This window comes from Vipera berus (assembly GCF_964194415.1).
Source record: "Vipera berus genome assembly, chromosome: 9".
Classification (NCBI taxonomy): domain Eukaryota; kingdom Metazoa; phylum Chordata; class Lepidosauria; order Squamata; family Viperidae; genus Vipera; species Vipera berus.
In genome coordinates, this window is record NC_138212.1 from 137,882 (window position 1) to 153,090 (window position 15,209).

The following is a 15,209-nucleotide window of genomic DNA, read 5'->3' on the forward strand; positions in this document are numbered from 1 at the left end:
TCGGCAAAGAGGGAGGGGGAAGGGGTTCCCGCTTCTACTCCGGGTCCTGGGCAGATCCCAGCACCGTCTTCCCACGTCGGAGGATGAAAGCCGGCAGCGGCGGCGGAGAAACGAAAAGCGGATAAGGCTTCCCACAGAAGCCATCCCGGAACTAGGCAAGCCACGAAGGTCCTGTGCGGCGGGAGAGGAAACCAGGAGCAGCGGACCGGACCCTAGTCCCGCCCCGACTGCACCTGCTGAATCTTCCGCCTTCACCTTGCAGGTTGCTCCATCCGGGACCTTCCCACTTTGCAAACAATGGGGAGCTCCAGCATCACGTGTTTGCTACGCAGCCTATGCAAAATAGGTGGGCTGCCCTACCCGCCCTCCAGACAGGTGCGATGGCGACAGACGTCAGTCCCCGTGATTGGCGCCCGGAATGCGATGGGCGTGGCTTACCTGCGGGGTTCGGCGGCCGTTGCGGCCCAGCGGGCAGCTTTCTCTGGGAGGGCGGCGCGATGAGGCGAGAGAAGAGTTTGGCGCTGTTGATCACGTTGGCGGCCGCGCTGGCGGCCGCAGAGTCGCTGCCCGGTAAGAAATCGCGGCCCGGTGCTGTTCTCCTGCCCGTCCCTTTGCTACTTCAAAAACGGTGGCCGGTCTTGGTTGCGGATCGTTGCGCTGTATCTGGACCGGTGCCAACGCCCGGTCCCTCTCTAGGGCGCTACGTCAGGTCTCTACAGCGCAGGCTGGTCTTGACGTGCCCCACCCGAAAAGATCGGCCGGCTGCGACTCGCTTTAGCCCCACACCCCCGTTCCCTGCCCCGTTGTCGGGGGTCCCAAATCCGGGGGGTGCACGGGAAGGGAAAGAGAAAGCCAACCCTCGCCTCTTCCTCCTCCCCTCCCCCGCGTTTGGCTGCTGGGTCGGAGAGATGAGGGCCTCCCGGCCAAACAGGCACCAGCCTTGTAGCTCCCCTCGGCTCGCTGCGCTTCGCAAGTCCGGTCTGGAGTGCTTGACAGACTTTGTCCTACTTTGCTAGAGAGTGGGCATTGCCAGATACAGGAGACAGCAACCAGGCCTCTCTTGTGCCCATGAGCGCTTTAGACACCCAGTGGTTGTGTTGTCCTGGCTGAATCCCCCACTAGGGGGTCTTTTCTCCTGGCAGGGTTGGGGGCACAAGAAAACATCTTCCTGGACTGGAGCCAGCTGGGAGGGGGGTGCTGCACTTCTGATGAACTCCCACGGATGGGAGGATGTTCAGTGAAATCTGATCGGGTGGGATGGGCCAACCATCCCTGAACCGGTTCAGCCTGTTCGGGTGAGGTCTGCAACTTGTGCCTGAGTCACCTGGCTCCCTGTGATGGTCTGCTGGAGGAAGCTGGTGCCAACTGGACTTCCTTTAAGCAAACGCTCCTGCCACTCCAGTCCAGCCTCTGGCCCTGCTGGCATTGCTTCTGTGCCCTTGGACCAGCAAAGGGGTGCACTGGCTGCCTTTTTTTACAAGGGCCAAGTAGCCACATGGCAGCCTCAAACTTGGGGCAAAGAGGAGGAAGAAGCATAATCCTCCCTCTGCAGTCAAGAGTGGAGGTTCTTCTCTGCACTTTCTCTTGCTGTGGGAGGTTTTGGTGGGCCAATCTGTTGGCTCCTTGCCAGCAGCAATCTGGATGAGATCCTGGGGCCACAAATATGGCAAGAGGGGAGCAAAGCAGGAAATTAAAGGCTTCCTTTTCTGAAGCTCATGATCTGCCCAGTTGTTTCTGCACAAAATCTCTAATTCTGTTCATCTGAAAAATGGCTGGCTTAGCCCCTTGCAAAATTTCCTTCAGGTCAGTCATGAACTGGAGGATCTTGTAGCCATAACATGGTTATATTGGTATGCCTGAAGCTTCAAACTCAGTTCAAGTTAAGGAGGCTTTCAAATTAATCCAAGGTGGATTTGGACCCTTTTCAATTTAGGCTCTGTCCTAAAATGAGTGAGGTTACAGACAGAGGTTTTGTATGCAAAACCTAGAGAACTGCAGTTACTGTGTGATAAACCCCATGCCAAGCAACACATGTTGTGGAATGAGATTCTTCTCTGTTCTCTAAATACCTCTCCACCACCACCACAACCCTCTCTTCTTTCCAAGTGCATAGGTTACCTTTCCCCACTTTGGGGGAAATTGCTCCTCCTGCAGATTTTATTTCCCTGTAATTCCAAAAGGTGACTAGGAGGTTCTGATCTCATTTTCTTTTGTGAGTCACTGGGGGGGGGGGCTAGGAATCGCCCCAGGCACTGTTTACTAGACTTGAGACTTAGACCTTGGAAACAGGGTGTTGGCAGGACATCAGCCAGAGGGAGGGGGGGCGGCAATTGAGAACCTTTCCAGAAGAGGTGCATTTGAGCCTGGCCTGCTTCCGCCTTCCTTCTCCAAAAACCCTCCGTCTCTCAGCTACACAATGGGGAAATGGGGCCACGCAAGGTTGCTGGAAAAGCTAAACTGCAGCTGTGGCACAAGCGGACCATCCTGTGGGACTTGCTTATGCTGGTGGGCGAGGAAGGTGATGCAGGGAGGCAAACTACCTTTCCTTAGCCGTCTCTGCAGAGGGGCCAGCCAATTTCACCAGTGGTGGAACCCTGAGTCTTAGGACACTGTGGTCTTCCCACTCGTTCCCCCCCCCCAACTGTTTCTTAGCAAGAAGTTGTTTTCCAGTCTCCTGGGACAAATGGTCACATGCACAAATAAGGACCTTTCACTAGAACTGTTTCCTACAATCGACTCTAGAATTAGGAAAATACTTTAAATCTTCAATAAGAGAATAAAAATGGAGGGCAACTATTTATCTGCTCTGAGAGATAAGTTCACAAATGCCAGCCCTACCAATACACGAAAGTGTACATTTGCAAAAAAGCCAAGGGAAAAGTTTCAGAGTTTGAGTTTGGAATGCTATCGCCCTAGATAAAGTACTACTGTGACTGCTTTATTAAGACAACTTGACTTACACAGGAGGTATCCCAAATTTATCTCTTCAAGATCAGCCTTCTGAGGCAGAGGGGATGAAGGATCCCACTGGTCCAAGTTCACCATCCCATTCATAACTTCTGGTGGTTCACAATCCTACTTGCCTTTCCAGACCAATCCAGGGAGAGTTGGCCCCGGGCTCTTGGCATCCTGAGTTGGCAGCAACTAAGAGTGGCAGTGGCCCTAAATGCCATCAGAACAATATCTGAGCTGTGGAGGACACCGGCCTCCGAGGCTGCCTCCTCCCATGAACCTCTCTCTGCTTTCAGACCGATGCCATTCGCCCAAGATGGTGGGCCCTTGTCGGGCATCTTTCCATCGGTGGTGGTACAATGCCACAAGTCAGACATGCAAGGAATTCATTTTTGGGGGTTGCAAAGGCAATGCCAACAACTTCTTCTCTGAACAGGACTGCTTCCAGACATGTGCCAGAGGTGAGCATCAATAAAGGAGAATATTTTTAGCTCAGGGTTGAAATGAGGGTCCTTGGTGCTCCCTGAGCTTGGTTGTTTTCCTGAAGACATTTCATTACTCAAACTAGGTAACATCATCAGTGCTAATCTGATGTTAATGCTAGACTAGCACTGATGATGTTACCTAGTTGGGTAATGAAACATCTGCAAGAAAACAATCCAGTTCAGGGAGCACCACAGACCATCACAGGTGAGCATGTCACAGAGAGTTGCCAGAGAGATTTGGGGAAATGTATTTGTGCATACAATGTTTGCTGCTGCTTTCCTTTTTTCCTATTGCTGGGAACTCCTGCCACTACGAGGGGCATAATGCTCCTGCTGCCTTTCTCCCTTTCATGCTTCATGGCTTACACTACACCCAAATTCTCAGCCTTGAGAGCCAGCAGCTTGCAGCGTTTCTGCTGCCTTCAGAGCAATACAGCACCTTGTGCTAGAAGTGGGAGTTCCCACAACCTGGCATCCCCAGTTGGTTCCTGGCAAGGGATGTGCTGTGTCTCACCATCAGGAATGCAGCTTAAACCTTAACACTAACATAGAGCAGTAGCCAAACGAAGGCTGAGGTCTCCCCAGGGGATTCTGTCCGAGGCTCCTCTGTCTGGGCATATGAGGGAGCATTCCGGGTCAGGCCAAGTCCTTTGGTGGGTCTGCATCCAGAAGACCATTGCTCTGGATTTCTGATCCTGGAATTGTCTTGACTTGCAGGTGGAGGCATAGAGGCAACAGTGGTACCTGGTGGGCCAGCCACTGAAGGTAAGGCTCTTGGGGTCATGCGTGAGGCTAGAAGAATGGACAGAAATTGGGAGCTCGAGCAACTGCTCCCAGAGCTTGGGTGGGCTGCAGGCCAGGGTCTTTGAGTATCTGTAGCCCCTTAATAATGCTGCCACAGTGGCCAAATTCTCTGCGAGAGGCTGTTTTCTACACCCTCCAAAGCCAGAGAACACTTGAGGTCTTCCTGCAAGTTAGGCCTTACCCTCTGCTTGGCAATGGCTGCCTTTTGGAGAGTGGGGCAGATGGGCCTCTGGGACCTTTGGAGTGCACCTTAGGGGTGCTCAGGCACAGCTCTGCTTTCTCCCCAGTGGCTACATCAAGAGGTGGACGCCACCCAGAGGCCTATGAAAACAGGCCTGGCTTCAGAGGTAAGAGGGGCCCTTCCATCCCTGGGCCCTGGACTGTCCTTTTTCCTTCAGGAGGCTCTCTGACCCATCTCTTTCCCCCTAGAATTCTGTGCTGCACCCCGGGTGGTGGGTCCCTGTCGGGCCTCCTTCCACCGCTGGTACTTTGACCTAGAGAGCCGGACGTGCAAGTTGTTCATCTATGGGGGCTGCCGTGGCAACAAAAACAACTATCTCTTTGAGGAGCACTGCTGGAGCCAGTGCACAGGTGATGGAGGTAACACCTGCCGCCCTTCCCAGAGCAGCTGGCACCCCCCCACCTCCTATGATCCAACCCCCAAAACTCCCCTGTGCCCTGCCATTTGTCACCTGTTTCTCTTTGTCTTCAGAGGTAACAGAAGAACCAGGAAATGCAGATGCACATCCTCGCCTCCTGTCCGAACCCTTCAGCTTTTCCGCCAGAGGTGCGTAGCTAATGCTCCGCTGAGAGGGAAGTGGGATCTCATGCTGCACCTCGGCTTTATGGCCAGCTCAATCCAGAAGGGGCCTGGGCTTTCTGGGGCATCTTGGCAGAGTTGTTCTCGGTGCTGCTGGCACAAGAGCTCCATAGCGATTCTCCTGAGGAGGGAGGGGGCTTCTGGCCAATCAAGGACTCCCTCGTTACGTTGCCACAACTTCTCCACTCCTGGTGGGGATCCCATCATGTGCACGTTCCCTTCTCTCAAGGCCTTGGTTGAAAGCCTGCATAAGGCGGCCCAAGCCATACCAGATGCCTTGCCAGCCAGGTGGGCAGCAGGGAGGTCCTTCCCTTCCCTGCGCCTGATGCCTCTTTCTCTTCCCCAGCGATGGTCCTTGCAGTCCTTCTGGCCATCCTGCTGGCCATCCTGCTGGGCTCGATGGGGGTTTTCTTTGTCAAGGTCTGCCGGAAGAACCCGGAGCTGTCGGTGGGGACGGTGTGGAGCACACTGGATGACAAAGAGTACCTGATGAGTAACGCCTACACCCTCTGAGCGAGACAGCTGCCTCAGTGAGAACCGTAGCAGCATGTAAATATTGCAGCTGGCGGCTTTGCCTTGCCGGCCTTTATAGGGAAACACCCCTCTTTCCCTGGGAACGTCGCCCTTTCCAGCTGGGGGGGGGGGAGATCAGCTCAGCTATGCATCCCCCTGCTCCACAGGAGTCGAGGAGCAGCTGCAGGCAGTACCCCCCCCCCTTCAGAGTCAGCGACGACTCCTTGCTTGATCCACAGCCCCCCCTTGCCTTCCTCTGGTGAATGGGCTCTACAAAGCCCTGCCCCACCTGGGTCCTCTCAATGCAATGGGAAAGCAGCTGGGAATCCCCAGCCAGAATCACCGCTGATTCCTTTGGCCAGTCCAGCAGAGGCAGTTCTGATGAGGCCATTTTTCTTCAGGAGGAAGAAAACACTTTTGGGGTGTTCACACCCCTGTGCTTCTGCAGAATGCCTCCAGTGCACCTGAGATCCAGAGGTACTGTCCTCCCTCGAGCTGCACTGGGCTGTCTACCACAGCCATGCGTTTTCCAGGGAGGTGGTGGAAGAGCAGGCTGCGTAAAGCAGTGCCTGCTGGTGCTTCTGCAGCAGCTTCCACGAGGGCCCTGCCAAATCCCATTTCCCTGGAGACACCAACGAGGAGTGCCAAGTGTCCCAAATATGGCTAAGCCGGTATAGTGGCCAAGGAGCCCCCAACCTGGGGGCCAGGAAGGGAGAAAGACAAGGTATAAGGACCCTGTCCAACAGCCTATATGCCCCCCCTCCCTTGTCTGGGCAGGGTGTCTTGGGCATGCCTTAAGCTCAGCACTTCTCCAGGACCTCCCCTGCAGTGCCTCTCCCCCTTTTGTGGAGGCTGCCTAGTTTTGCTCTCCAGTGTGCCAGACTCCACTTTATCAGGTGCCACTAGCTGCAGCTATTGAGGCTCAGCAGTTGGCCACTATGGATGGTTTTGCCCAAAGCTTCCTAGGTGAGGCCACCTTTGGCTCATAGGTCTACCCCAAACCTTAATTCCTCTGGCTTTGCCAGGGAGCAGAGAGGAGCTGGAGGGATCTTTCCCTGGCCCTGAAGCAACCAAAGGCCTTGGATTGCACCGTTTGCTGCGGCTGCCGGCAGTTCCACTGCATGCATCACTTCTTGCCAGGAAAGGCTGTGTTTCTAGTCTCAGAGGGACAAGAGCACCCCAGCGAGAGCAGCTGCAGAGGCATCTCACTGAGCAAGTTTCTACATAACCAGCTTGAAAGAGTTTTTATACTTTTTAAAAAAACAAATCAAAAACTTGATTGTATTAAATCTTGCGGAAATCTTATAATTGTGTTTTTAGTAATGAATGGACTCTGAATAAAAGAGTAACTAAACTTGTGTGCAATGAATGCTTTAGCACTGGGGGTGGGGGCGCTACTGGCCAAGAAGTGCGGCTGTGGCACCAGCCCAGAGGCATCGGAGGAGGATGGCAGCAGCTCCAAGTCCTTGTCCTGCCCAACTTCAGCGCAGGCAACAAAGGTGGCTGCTATTCCCTGGAGACTTTCCTGGAAGGAACTGTGTTGGAATAACCATGATCTCTGTTCCTATACATGTAGCTGGCTAGTACTTTTCTACCATGGAAAGTCTTCAGTGAACCATGTGTAAGGAAGTAAGCCATAAACCCAGAAAACAAAGAAACCTAGGAGAGAGGCCATTTGGCTACAGCCAGATAAGGGCATAATCACAGTATTCCTCCACACCATTGGCTATTCCATTTAAGGCAAATTCTGACGCCTCCTGCAAATGATTGGTCATTACTGTATTTGAATCTACCTCTAACACCTATGTCCATTTAGGATAGTTTAGAAGAACACATGTGTAACCATGATTGGTCAATTTGAATAATAAGAAAATGTGATTGGTTGCTTTTGCTATAAATAAACAAGGTCCACTGCTCCTCGTGGTCCAGTGTTCAGTGTGCATCCCAGGAGCAGCGGGGCCCTTCCCCCGAGAGATCTCTGTGTCCTTCTTTCATGGGCGCCAACCCTGGGCAGGAGCAGCCTCTGCCCAGCTTCACCAGCAGCTAATTTCTCAACCCGGCTGCAGCAGCAGCAGCATCCCAGCAACAGCAGCATCCCTGCAACAGCAGGTTCCCTGCAGAACTGGAGCCCCTGTGGCAAAGCTGGCTCGCCCGCCACCAGAGACCCAACTCTTTCTCTTCCTCACTCTTTTCCAAACATCTTCCCAAGTTGCTGAAGGCACAACCATTCCGCTCTGAACCGCACATGGCAGAGCAGGTCAAGCCCCTGCGGGAGGGCACGTGGGAGATAGAAATGCCTTCCAGTACCCCTCTCAAAGCGACAGAGAGCAACTGCATTGCCTTCCATGTTTTATTTTGTTTGTGGCAAGCAGGAAATTCCATATCCTGAAGAGACAGGAAAGCAGGCTCTTTTCCCAGCTCCTCTCCAGGAGTGACCAACCTGGCTGGACAGGAATGAGACAGAAAAGGGCAGGATAAGCAGACATCTTGAGCCAAATCAAGGTGACAGTAGTGCAAACTGCCAGGCCCCTTCCAAAGAAGGACCGGGGAGCTGTGAATTAGGGCCCAGAGAAGCCCATCTGCTCTGCTCTGCCTTCTGCGCAACCAGGAGAGGCAACAGGCTCAAAATGGTGGGTGGGCGTTGGGGGTACAAAGCAGCTGCCTCAGCAAAGCATCATTAGATGAGGTGAGAGGTGAGCCAGTACATGAGGAAGGGCTGCAGCCCAGCCACAGCCATGGTCAGGTACATGCGCACTTGGTTCTGGGTATCCCGCCTCGGGACCCCTTCGGTTGCCTCTGACAGGATTTTCAGGCGCAGAGAACGGATCTGGGAGAAGGAGGATGGAAGAGAGAAGCCCACCAGGAAAAGTCAATGCAGGCAGGTGGCCAAGGACCCGCAAAGGTTGAGGGGGGGCCACCCCACCCATTCACCCTGAACACAAGGGCAGCTTCTCCCTCTTACCGTAAAGACAAAGATGGTGACACAGCACCAGCCGAGCAGCGTGTAATAACCAGTCTTCCCGAACACCAGCCCTGCTAAGAGGCTTGCAATCATGCTGGCAAGGAGAAAAAGATGGGAGGGTCAGCCCCACTACCCATCCTGTCCACCCCCCAGGAAGCAAGGGGTCCCAAGCTCCTCACCCTACGTATTTGTAGCCTGAGAAGGCGACCAGGTCGATCGGGGTCAGCTTGGTGTTGACGGCCGCAAGGTAGAGGCCGAGCAAAACGGCCAGCACCTCCGCAATGAGCCACGCCAGGGCCGAGCTCGCCAACAAGCCCAACAGGTCAGGGGAGAACCTGCAAGCAGCAGCGAGTGGGGAAGGGGCTCCGGGCAAAGGGAGTGGGGCCGGGTTGGCTCAGGTGTCCCCACTGGTCTCACCGATTCTGCATCCCCAGCGCCAGCCCGGCCACCAGCAGGTAGGTGATGAAGGCCACGGCTGCGGAGGAAGAAGAGGAGGAGGAGGAGGAGGAAGGGGGCCACCCTGCAGCCCTGGCCTCTGCCCCTCCCCCCGCCCGGGCCCTACCTGGAATGTAGAGGTCGGGAGCGTTGACGTCGAAGCGGGGCGCCACGGGGGGTCCCCGCTGGTAGCGCACCTGCCAGTCCTGCCGAGAGAGACAGACGGAGGGAGGGAGGGAGGGAGGGAGGGGGGCGGGGAAGGGGGTGCGGGAGGCTCCTCTCGCCGCCGCCCCCGCCCGCTCACCTGGTGCCCGAAGGGGAAGAGCAGCCGCGCCATTTTCTGCCTCACGTACCGCGTATCCACCGCGAAGTAGCACTGCAGGCGGCGCAGCGGCACCAGCCGCTCCACCTGCGGGGAGACCCGGGTCAGGCGGGTGGGCGGGCGGCGCTCTGCACACGCTCGGCAGATGCTCGGCGCCGGCCCGGCACTCACCAGCGCCCTCCCCCGCCAGGCCAGGCCGCTCCCGTAGGCCGCGGCCAGGCTGGAGAGCGGGTCCGGCCGCGGGGGGCGCCCGCTCGGGTCCTCCGAGAGCCGCGGCGGGGCGGCGGGCGACGCTGCGGAGGGAAAGGCGGGCGGCCGTCAGGCGGCGCGGAGACCCCCCCTTCCCGCCCCCCCGCCCCCCCGCCCCCCCGCCCCCCGCGACACCCACGCGCGCGCGCGGGCCCCCCCGCCGGGCCGCCCTCCATCGCCAGCCTCTGCTGCGGGCGGGGCTTCTGCGCGCAGCGTTCGGGCCTGCGTGCCCCCCGCAGCCAATGGGCAGCCCGAGACGCGAGGCACGTGATGCGCGTCGTCGCTCCGGACCAGCGGGCCGCGGGTTGCCCGGAGACCACTCGATGTCACCGAGGCCCCGCCCGTTTGGGCGTGGCAATGATGTCACTAAGCACACGTCGAAATGCGGAGGCGGTTCCAGTTTTGTGGCGGGGAGGAGGGGGGCGCGGCGCTTTGGGGCTGCCCGGGGGGGGTGTCACCCGCTGGTTCGGGTCTGCTCTGCGCAAGCCAGAGATGCTCGAGGGGAGGAACCGGCCCAGCGAGCGGCTCTGGGTTCACAATAGCCGTGAGAATAATTTCTCAGACGGGTCTCCCTGCGACGACTTCGCGCGGCTGCAACAGGCGAGCCAAGGCGTTCCGACAGCGACGATGAAAGATAAGGATGGCGAGCGCAATGAAGTGCGGGATCGCCTCCCCCGCCAAAGGCCTGGCTGAAGAGCAGCGGCGGAACCTCGTTCCGGAGAGCAGAAGGACCGTTTCTTGGTCCTGATAGCTGGCGCGTTTTCATTGAGGGAACCTGGAGTGTCCCGTCCCTGCATATATGATGGGAGACAGGCGGTTCCTCAAGTAACCAGCCAGTTTATAGATAGCACCCATCACCTTGAATGGTGCCTGGAAGTAAGCCAGCAGCCAATATAGTTTGCAAAGCAGGGCTGGGCTCACTGAGGCACGCTCATCACCAGTCACGCCACTGCATTCTGGAACTAGCTGAAGTTTCCAGGTGCTTTTCAAGGGAGCTTGGTGTGCAGTGCAGTGCAGTAGTGAAGCGTAAGAAGACTAGATATGAGTGACCGAAGGGTTGTGATTTGTTGTTTTGCAAGGCCTTCCTGGCCCCATCTGACCCAAGCTGTGAGCCCAGAAAGAACTGCCGGTGGCACACCTTGAAGGGGGAATGTGCTACCTCATGCCAGTCAAAGGTGGAAAGTCCCCAAATCTGGGTGAATGAAACACCTGCAGCCACCTGCAGCAGGGTCAAGTCAGGTGGCATCCCTGCTCCCATTCTGGGTGCAATTGCAGGTGCTATCAAACGCAAATGAAGGGCTTAGCTCTCTGCTGCAGCCTCTGCCTATCCCACACAGCCTGACAGAGCTGGCTTGTTGGATTAAGCCAGTCTTCTTACTTGCTGCACCGGCCTCTCAAGTTCGTATGCTCCCCTCCCAACTTTCCATGAGCCTTAAATACTCGACCTTTCCCAGGGCTCAGGTCAGTAAATGGTTAGGCCCCTTTAAGACAGAAAACAGGTGAGCCATCTTTTGGATTTGTTTCCCCCACCCAGAGACTGCCGTTTTTTTATATGAAGCATCCAAGAGTCATTCCGTATTTGGGTACCTTAGACATTTAATGGATAAATAATAGGCCCTGCATCAGGCTTTCCATGGTCAGACTTTTGTCCCCATTTTGCAAGTAGCCATCTTCTCTGGGTCCTCAAATGGCCCTCCTTTTTTCTCTGTCTGGTGGCTCTTCCGGGTCTCTGTTCTCCTTGGAGTTCTCAGGCTTCCTTGCCAGCAAGCCTCTCACCTCTTCCCCAGTTCCTGTTTTCCAACAACTCGCTTCCTGCAGAGAGCACACCCACAATCTCGAAAGGGAGGGAAATGCCTCCCTCTTCAATACCTCTGCTCTTTTTATACCACACACACACACACACACACTTACACACAGGTAGCAAGGACCAAGGCCAAGACAGGACAGGAGAAGGGCAGCAGTTGAGCACAACGTCTTTGGGCCAGTACTCCTGCCTGGTACCCACTAGCCTTGCTTTCTCCAAAACTGTCTCTGCTGGGCAGCAGCGTGGCCCAGTTGGAAAGGCCAAGAGTTGGCCTTTATCTGTCTGGCCTGTGTCAGGGCGAGGTGCCCAGCCCCCCCCCCCCAACATGCTGAGCGCCTGACTGTCTCACCCGGTGGAAGAAGCGGAGTGAGTGGAAGCGGGCTGGGAGGCGCCGGACCCAGGATCCCGCCTGCCAGGTGCAACTCTTGGCAGTCCCGGCTCCGCCTGACGGGAGGGGCCTGGCCGCCGCCCAAGAGGCTGGACCGCGGTGTCGCCGGGGCGGACACCGGCTTTGCTCCTGCGGGCGTCTCCTTCTTCCGCTCCTATTTGCCGCGAGACGCGCGAGTGGCTTTGCGCTCCGCCGGGAGAGCTATGAGGCGCGGCGCCGTGTTGGCGGTCTTCGCGCTGGCCTACGCGGGCTATCTGCTGCTCGGAGCGCTTATCATCTCAGCCGTCGAGCGGCCCTACGAGAGCCGGCTGCGAGCCGAGCTGCGGGATCTTAAGAACGACTTCCTGCGCAGCAGCCCCTGCCTGTCCGAGGCCAGGCTGGAGCATTTCCTGGGCGCCGTCCTGAGTGCCGACCGCCACTCCGCAGCCCTCCTGCACAACGGCTCGGCTGCCACGTCCAGCTGGGATTTCGCCTCGGCCTTCTTCTTCGCCAGCACTTTGATCACCACCGTAGGTGAGTCGGGGCCGGCTGCGCTTCTTCGGGGAAAGGCAGCCCCTTTGTCCTGCACTTTCCGCGGTTCATTCGGGAGGGATCCCCCGCAACCGAGCGCCTGAAATGGTGACGGCGTTGGGAAGAAAGCGATTAGGGGGCCTAGGTCGAGACCCACCCTCCACGCCCAACTCTCGGGCACAGCCTCTTTTTCACGCTTGGACGTGGCGCCGTGTCTCCACCCTCCGAGACGCGATCTTGGTGGAGAACCTCTGGAGCAGGTGAGCAACCGGGGCCGCTTCCTGGTCTTCGGCCGCTTGCTCGCTCGGGACTGCCGAGGGCCGAAACAGCGTGTTGAGAAGGGGACTTCATACGGTCGCTGGCTCTGCCTCGGGGCGGTTCTGTGCTGGTCTGTGCTGGTGCGACTGGCCACGTAGGGTCCCTGGAGCCCGTCCTGACCCGAAGGGTGTGTGGACGGAGCTGCCAGGCTTAGCTGAGTACCCGGAGCTGCGTCTCCCGCTCAGGCGTTCAGGGCACCAGGCAAGCCGCCCACTGAGCGCCTTTCAGGCTCGTCTGGCTGCTTGAACTGGTAGCAACCGTCCCCCCCTCCCCGGCTCCGCTTTGTACCTTGCCCGGTGGCAGCTGGCTCAGGAATCCCGCCTCCGCGGATCCTCCCTCAATCCTGGAAGGGCTCCATTGCCACCGATGGTCCAGATGCCCTGCGAAACAGGTCACAACCCTGGTGCCCTCCTCAGTCAGGCTCCATCGGTGGTGAGACGATTTCTTGGCTGTTTGTGCCAACAGCAAGTAGTAAAACTTCATGTTCTAATTTTTTTATCTAACAGCAAATACTTTCACAGAGGAGAGTCCTGCAAAATTTTATTAACAACATAGTTACATGAATATTGCACAACTGTCATGTAGAATGAATCTGAAGATAATTGTTGTAATTACAGAACCCGCAAAAGTGGCAAAAGAAGAAACAAGGGCTAATCCCCCCCCCCCCCCGTCTGTCTCTTTCTGAAGAGAGGAAAGCTGAAAGGCAATGTGGGCAGGTGCTGGGCTCTGTCGGCTGTACTTGGCTTATGGGCAGAAGTGCCAGTGTTAACTTTAGCCCTGAGCACCCGTGTTCTCTTCCGAAGGGCAGAAGTTTGTCTGCCTCCCACCTTTCCTGCCCCGCAAGCTGTGTGAGGTTGCTATCCAAATAAGTACTGGATCCCACAGCAGCTCATGCTGTGAAGGCAGGAATAGTCCTCCCGTGGCCAGGGGTGGCTTAACCTGTTTGCTGGTGTGGTCAATGGAGGGACGAAAATTCCGGCTTCTGCCCTTGAACCCAGGTGCCGCTCAGGGCGGAGCCTCAGCACAGCCACCGCTGCCTCTGACGCTCCCCCTTCCCTCCTCCCAGGCTACGGTTACACGACACCCCTCTCCGATGCTGGCAAAGCCTTCTGCATTTTCTACGCAGTCCTGGGTGTCCCCTTCACCATGCTGGTGCTGACGGCCACCGTGCAGCGTCTTGTGTGCACCTTCACTTCTGGGCCTCTGGAATACCTGGCCCTCCGCTGGGGGTCTGACCGCCGTGTCCTGTCGTGGGGGCACCTGTTGGCGCTGATGGGCCTGGTGTTGGCGACCTTCTTCTTAGTGCCTGCTGCCATCTTCAGTTCCCTGGAAGAGTCCTGGAGCTTCCTGGACGCTTTCTACTTCTGCTTCATCTCCCTCTGCACCATTGGCCTGGGAGACTACATCCCAGGGGAGCAGCCCAGGCAACGCCTTCGCCCCCTCTACAAGGTTTCTGTTACAGGTGGGTAGCGCTATGCCCCAGGAGCGAGTGGAAAGGTCAGCCCACCCAGAGAAAATCCAGGTGGAAGGCCGAGCCAGTCAAGTTAGTTTTGATGGCAGGTTGGCGCTGGGGACCCCAAGCCTGCCACCTCAGGTGGGCAACCCCTGATTCCCAGGTGGAGCAAGGAGGAGGGAAGGGCCCCACCTGTCTTCCAGATCTGCTTCTGACTCACTCTCCTCCCTCTCCTTCCAGTTTACCTGCTTCTGGGGCTCATGGCCATGCTGCTGGTTCTCCAGACCTTCCACAAACTGGCAGACCTGCACGGGCTCTCCAACCTGGTCTTCCTGCCCCCAGAGCAGCCTCCCGAAGAGCATCAGAGTATTCTGGGGGAGACCAGCCCTCCCTCTGAGCCAGGGCAGAGGGAGAAATTACCCGCGCACCCCCAGTCGGGAGGCCCATCCTGTTATTCCTCCATTAACAGATAATAGCAAGGAGCAGCAGGGTGAGAGTCGGGGCTAATCCACAGGGAAGAATGGCTGCTCTCCTCCGTCCTTCCTGACCTGTAAAATGAGGCTGCCGGACGATCCACTTCTGTGGAGGGCAGGGGAGGGAGTGCCGTGCTCTCTGGCCAGGAGAGGAGAGCTTGGAGAGGCTTCTGGCTTTGGATGGGCTGGGGAGGAGGGAGAGTATTTAAAAAGCACAGCTAAAAGGCTGCAGCTCCCAGGCCCTTGTCCCTCCCCAGTGACATCACCTTCTATCACCTTGCAGGCAGTGCAACGTGGCCCAGTATCCTTGCTTCCAGCTGTGGCTTGAGCTGAGCTGAGCTTTGCAAGACTGGAGCTGCAGAGGCGGAAGTGTGTGGGGGGGAGGGGGGGGCTGTGTGCTTGAGATACCAAAGCCTCATATGGAAAGTGGAAGTGAAGGCCCATCCAGGATCCATTTCTCAAAAGGTTTTGCTACTGACACGTCATGTCAGAGAAGACAAACTGGTGGGTTTGCTCTTTGGACTTATTTCTAAGTGCTTGACTGCAGAAGCCCCCTCCCCCTTCAGCTGGTATAACCCCAGAGCTACCCTGGAGGCTGCTTAGCCTGTGCTGCTGTTTTCCCCCCCCCAAGTTAGTCCAGCCAACTCTGCCCATCAAATGCCTGTGCCCCCAAGGGGGGGGGGCTGAACGAACTTCCTGCTGGTCTCTCTTCTCCTTAGAG

General features: G+C 56.9%; 3 protein-coding genes across 6 annotated transcripts; 2 read left to right on the forward strand and 1 right to left on the reverse strand.

The window, feature by feature from the left end:
- The first annotated feature begins 410 nt into the window (after positions 1–410).
- SPINT2 (serine peptidase inhibitor, Kunitz type 2) lies at positions 411–7,106 on the forward strand. Of its 4 annotated transcripts, none has more exons than XM_081334586.1 (8): positions 411–570; positions 3,249–3,413; positions 4,155–4,202; positions 4,529–4,588; positions 4,671–4,841; positions 4,954–5,028; positions 5,408–5,610; positions 6,600–7,106. In XM_081334586.1, exons 1-7 carry the CDS (start codon positions 498–500, stop codon positions 5,572–5,574), a joined length of 759 nt encoding a protein of 252 aa, XP_081190712.1. In that variant the 5' UTR covers positions 411–497; the 3' UTR covers positions 5,575–5,610; positions 6,600–7,106. The 4 variants fall into 4 exon arrangements, with proteins under 4 accessions (XP_081190712.1, XP_081190713.1, XP_081190711.1 ...); XM_081334587.1 differs by having other exon boundaries at positions 5,408–5,591; XM_081334585.1 differs by having other exon boundaries at positions 5,408–7,106.
- A 594-nt stretch (positions 7,107–7,700) lies between these two features.
- On the reverse strand, positions 7,701–9,611 carry LOC308671829 (protein YIF1B-like; the record flags this gene model as incomplete). Its single annotated transcript, XM_081334312.1, has 6 exons — positions 7,701–8,401; positions 8,537–8,630; positions 8,716–8,871; positions 8,954–9,011; positions 9,099–9,177; positions 9,276–9,611. Coding segments are annotated over 6 exons (873 nt in total), but the record flags the coding sequence as incomplete, so codon positions are not given.
- A 2,087-nt stretch (positions 9,612–11,698) lies between these two features.
- Positions 11,699–14,998, forward strand: KCNK6 (potassium two pore domain channel subfamily K member 6). Its single transcript, XM_081335104.1, has 3 exons — positions 11,699–12,247; positions 13,629–14,024; positions 14,256–14,998. Exons 1-3 carry the CDS (start codon positions 11,938–11,940, stop codon positions 14,486–14,488), a joined length of 939 nt encoding a protein of 312 aa, XP_081191230.1. The 5' UTR covers positions 11,699–11,937; the 3' UTR covers positions 14,489–14,998.
- Positions 14,999–15,209: the final 211 nt, after the last annotated feature.

Coding starts and splice junctions, on each gene's coding strand:
- SPINT2 (XM_081334585.1), top strand. CDS start 498: ATGAGGCGAGAGAAGAGTTTGGCGCTGTTGATCACGTTGGCGGCCGCG. Junction 3,414..4,154: donor CTTCCAGACATGTGCCAGAG/GTGAGCATCAAT, acceptor CTTGACTTGCAG/GTGGAGGCATAGAGGCAACA. Junction 4,203..4,528: donor TGGTGGGCCAGCCACTGAAG/GTAAGGCTCTTG, acceptor CTTTCTCCCCAG/TGGCTACATCAAGAGGTGGA.
- KCNK6 (XM_081335104.1), top strand. CDS start 11,938: ATGAGGCGCGGCGCCGTGTTGGCGGTCTTCGCGCTGGCCTACGCGGGC. Junction 12,248..13,628: donor CACTTTGATCACCACCGTAG/GTGAGTCGGGGC, acceptor CCCTCCTCCCAG/GCTACGGTTACACGACACCC. Junction 14,025..14,255: donor CTACAAGGTTTCTGTTACAG/GTGGGTAGCGCT, acceptor CTCTCCTTCCAG/TTTACCTGCTTCTGGGGCTC.